At 29.7% G+C, this 1574-nt stretch overlaps 1 protein-coding gene across 1 annotated transcript in view; it reads right to left on the bottom strand.

The window, feature by feature from the left end:
- Nucleotides 1-1574, bottom strand: part of pald1a (phosphatase domain containing paladin 1a) — a 70415-nt gene that overhangs the window by 22226 nt on the left and 46615 nt on the right. The window contains exon 17 of the mRNA XM_016544175.1: nt 409-480. Within this exon, the coding sequence (XP_016399661.1) occupies nt 409-480 (72 nt within the window). The remainder of the gene's footprint in view (nt 1-408; nt 481-1574) is intronic.

The raw sequence follows: 1574 nt of genomic DNA, 5'->3' as shown, positions 1-1574 counted from the left end.
CGAATAAATCAAAAGTAGCCACTGCCACTTAATTCGAATCGCGATATGAACTAGTGTCTGTGAATATTAAAATGCAAAAAGACGGTTTAAATATGAATCCTGCATGTTCCGCTTGCCTCTGTATGTATGAATGGCGGAAACGCGGTTTTGTTTACCACACAAATACTGAAGCACACGTGATGCTCGCAGTGATTTCCGGCCTCTGCGTCTCACTATACAACGGCATGAACACAAAAACTTAATCTCCAGAGCTGCTGTGAGAGTCACTGCGTGAGAATTTTACCGTTTCATTTGAGAAATCTAGCATCATCATACTGTATAAAAAAAAAAAAAAAAAAAAAAAAAAAAAAAAAAAAAAAAAAAGTAGGTTAGATTAAAAAGAAAGGTCATAATGCAGAAGTGCATCACCTCAAACTCGCCCTTTGTGTATTTGGCATCAGGAACGCTTACGATTTCATCCTCACAAGACTCTGGAAAACCCTGTCAAACAAAAACATCCAAAATATAGAGAATTACTGCAATGTGCCATAAATAAGTCAAATAATACACAGTTCTATGCAAATATTATAACATATAAATAAGATAATTTCTCACCATTTACCTAAATATTCAAGCATCCACCATTTAAGACATTTATCATAATTTCGGTAAAAATACAGCGGGGTTCAAAAGTCTGAGAGCACTAGAGAAAAATATATTCAGTGATATATTAAATAAAATAATTAAATGCTTACTTTGTTACATATTTGTTAGAAATTGTGTAACAAAAAATATTATCAGCATCACACTTTATGAGTGAAATGTAGAATATACTATATTTAGAAATACTTTTCTGGTGCTTTTTTGTCCCTTTGGAGCTTAGTAATCATGGTTTCTTCGAAATGTCTTTGTGTTCAACAAACAAAGAAACAATAAAAATTAATATAATAAATAAAATAAAAAATAGCAAATATATTATCTATACCTCTACATCTTGTTAATTTCATCTTATTTAGTCATATTTTAATTGATAAAAATCAATAATGACAATAGGTTAAAAAAATAAAATAAAATAAAATAACTGCATTTCAATAATTTTGCACCTAAACTCTTTACACACACACACACACACACACACACACACACGGTCAAAAGTTTGGGATAAGAACGATTTTTTATGTTTTTTAAAGAAGTCTCTTCTGTTCACCAAGCCTGCATTTATTTGATCCAAAATACAGCAAAAGCAGTAATATTGTGAAATATTTTTACTATTTAAAATAACTGTTTTCTCTGTGAATCTCTGTTAAAATGTAATTTATTTCTGTGATCAAAGCTGTATTTTCAGCATCATTACTCTAGTATAAAGTGTCACATGATCTTCAGAAATCATTCTAATATGCTGATTTATTATCAGTGCTGGAAAAACTGTTTTGCTGCTTCATATTTTTTTGGAACCTGTGATACTTTTTTTCAGGATTCTTTGATGAATAAAAAGTTAAAAAGAAGAGCATTTATTTAAAATAGAAATCTTTTCTATTTCTATTCACTACAGTTCAAAAGTTTGGGGTCAGTACATTTTTATTCTTTCTTTTTTT

The sequence above is a fragment of the Sinocyclocheilus rhinocerous genome, unplaced genomic scaffold (assembly GCF_001515625.1).
Source record: "Sinocyclocheilus rhinocerous isolate Xijiao unplaced genomic scaffold, SAMN03320098_v1.1 scaffold159, whole genome shotgun sequence".
NCBI classification, from domain to species: domain Eukaryota; kingdom Metazoa; phylum Chordata; class Actinopteri; order Cypriniformes; family Cyprinidae; genus Sinocyclocheilus; species Sinocyclocheilus rhinocerous.
This window is presented reverse-complemented; position numbering and strand designations above follow the sequence as displayed.